The following is a 1,311-nucleotide window of genomic DNA, read 5'->3' on the forward strand; positions in this document are numbered from 1 at the left end:
TACTTAATTAACTATTTTGCTATTTATTGACATATATTATCTATTTTCAACCTTTTTGGCTGATGACATACCCTGCTACTTTCAGCAAATTACAAAGACTTTTTTTTGTTTGTTTCAGAGAATATTCATGCATTTATTGTTACATAAAAACATCTTAGAGAATCTAATGAACAAGACAACAAGCAATGAATTCCGGCTTCTGGGATTTGAGAACATTCACAGCCTTAAACTCATGCTCTTTCTTCTGCTTCTAATAATTTACATGTTAACATTATTTGCTAATTTCACAATCATATCGTTTGTCTCCATAAGTCACCATATGAATTCCCCGATGTACTTCTTCCTCAGCCACCTGTCTCTCAACGACCTCCTTCTCTCTACAACCATTCAACCTGAAATGCTGCAGATTATATTGAGAGAAGGAAGTTCTATATCCCAAGCTGGCTGCTTCACGCAATTCTACTTTTTCTCTGTGCCCACTGTTAACGAATGTCTCCTCCTCACCGTGATGTCCTATGACCGATATTTGGCCATCTGTAACCCATTGCGTTATTCCTCCATCATGGACCTCAAACTTTGTATTCTTCTTGCAACTTTTTCTTGGGTATGTGGTTTAGTGTTTCCTTTCCCACATATTGTTCTTTTCAACAAGATGACATTTTGTGGGTCAAATATAATTAACCATTTTTTTTGTGACCTTCCTCCACTTCTCAGACTTTCCTGTTCAGACATATCAGTTAGTGAAACGGTAAGCTTTTTCAACTCTATCCCTTTAGTATTTCTACCTTTTATTTTTATTTCTTTATCTTATATAAACATCATTCTCGCCATCCTCCGGATCTCTACATCAGCTGGAAGACAAAAAGCCTTCTCCACCTGCAGCTCCCACCTGACGGTGGTCTGTATGTATTATGGGACCTTGGTGTTTAACTATGTGATTCCATCTAAAGGACAATACTTAGGGTTACAAAAAATGATATCTGTGTGTTATACTATTATGACCCCGCTATTAAACCCACTTATATACAGTGTAAGGAATGAAGAGATTAAAAAGACAATAACAAAAATTATTTTCCGGAAAAAATATATAAATTAAAATCTATGTACAATGAACAGACTCCTAGTTCAATATAGCGTCACCAATTTATGTATCAACAACAATGCTTTTTTCCTTACCCGTGGATATAAATAAAATAAATTTAATACAGAGACAATTAACATAATGTAGAGATGATTGTATTATCTTATTATGTTTATCTCTGTTTCTCTAGCAAAAAAATATATGCCGCAATGGTTAACAGTAACCATTGC

The 1,311-nt window shown here is 34.6% G+C and overlaps 1 protein-coding gene across 1 annotated transcript; it reads left to right on the forward strand.

Moving 5' to 3' along the window:
- The first annotated feature begins 319 nt into the window (after positions 1 to 319).
- Positions 320 to 1,096, forward strand: LOC128491722 (olfactory receptor 6N2-like). Its single transcript, XM_053464035.1, has one exon. It carries the CDS (start codon positions 320 to 322, stop codon positions 1,094 to 1,096), a length of 777 nt encoding a protein of 258 aa, XP_053320010.1.
- Positions 1,097 to 1,311: the final 215 nt, after the last annotated feature.

The sequence above is a fragment of the Spea bombifrons genome, chromosome 4, assembly GCF_027358695.1.
Source record: "Spea bombifrons isolate aSpeBom1 chromosome 4, aSpeBom1.2.pri, whole genome shotgun sequence".
In the NCBI taxonomy this organism is placed as follows: Eukaryota; Metazoa; Chordata; class Amphibia; order Anura; family Pelobatidae; genus Spea; species Spea bombifrons.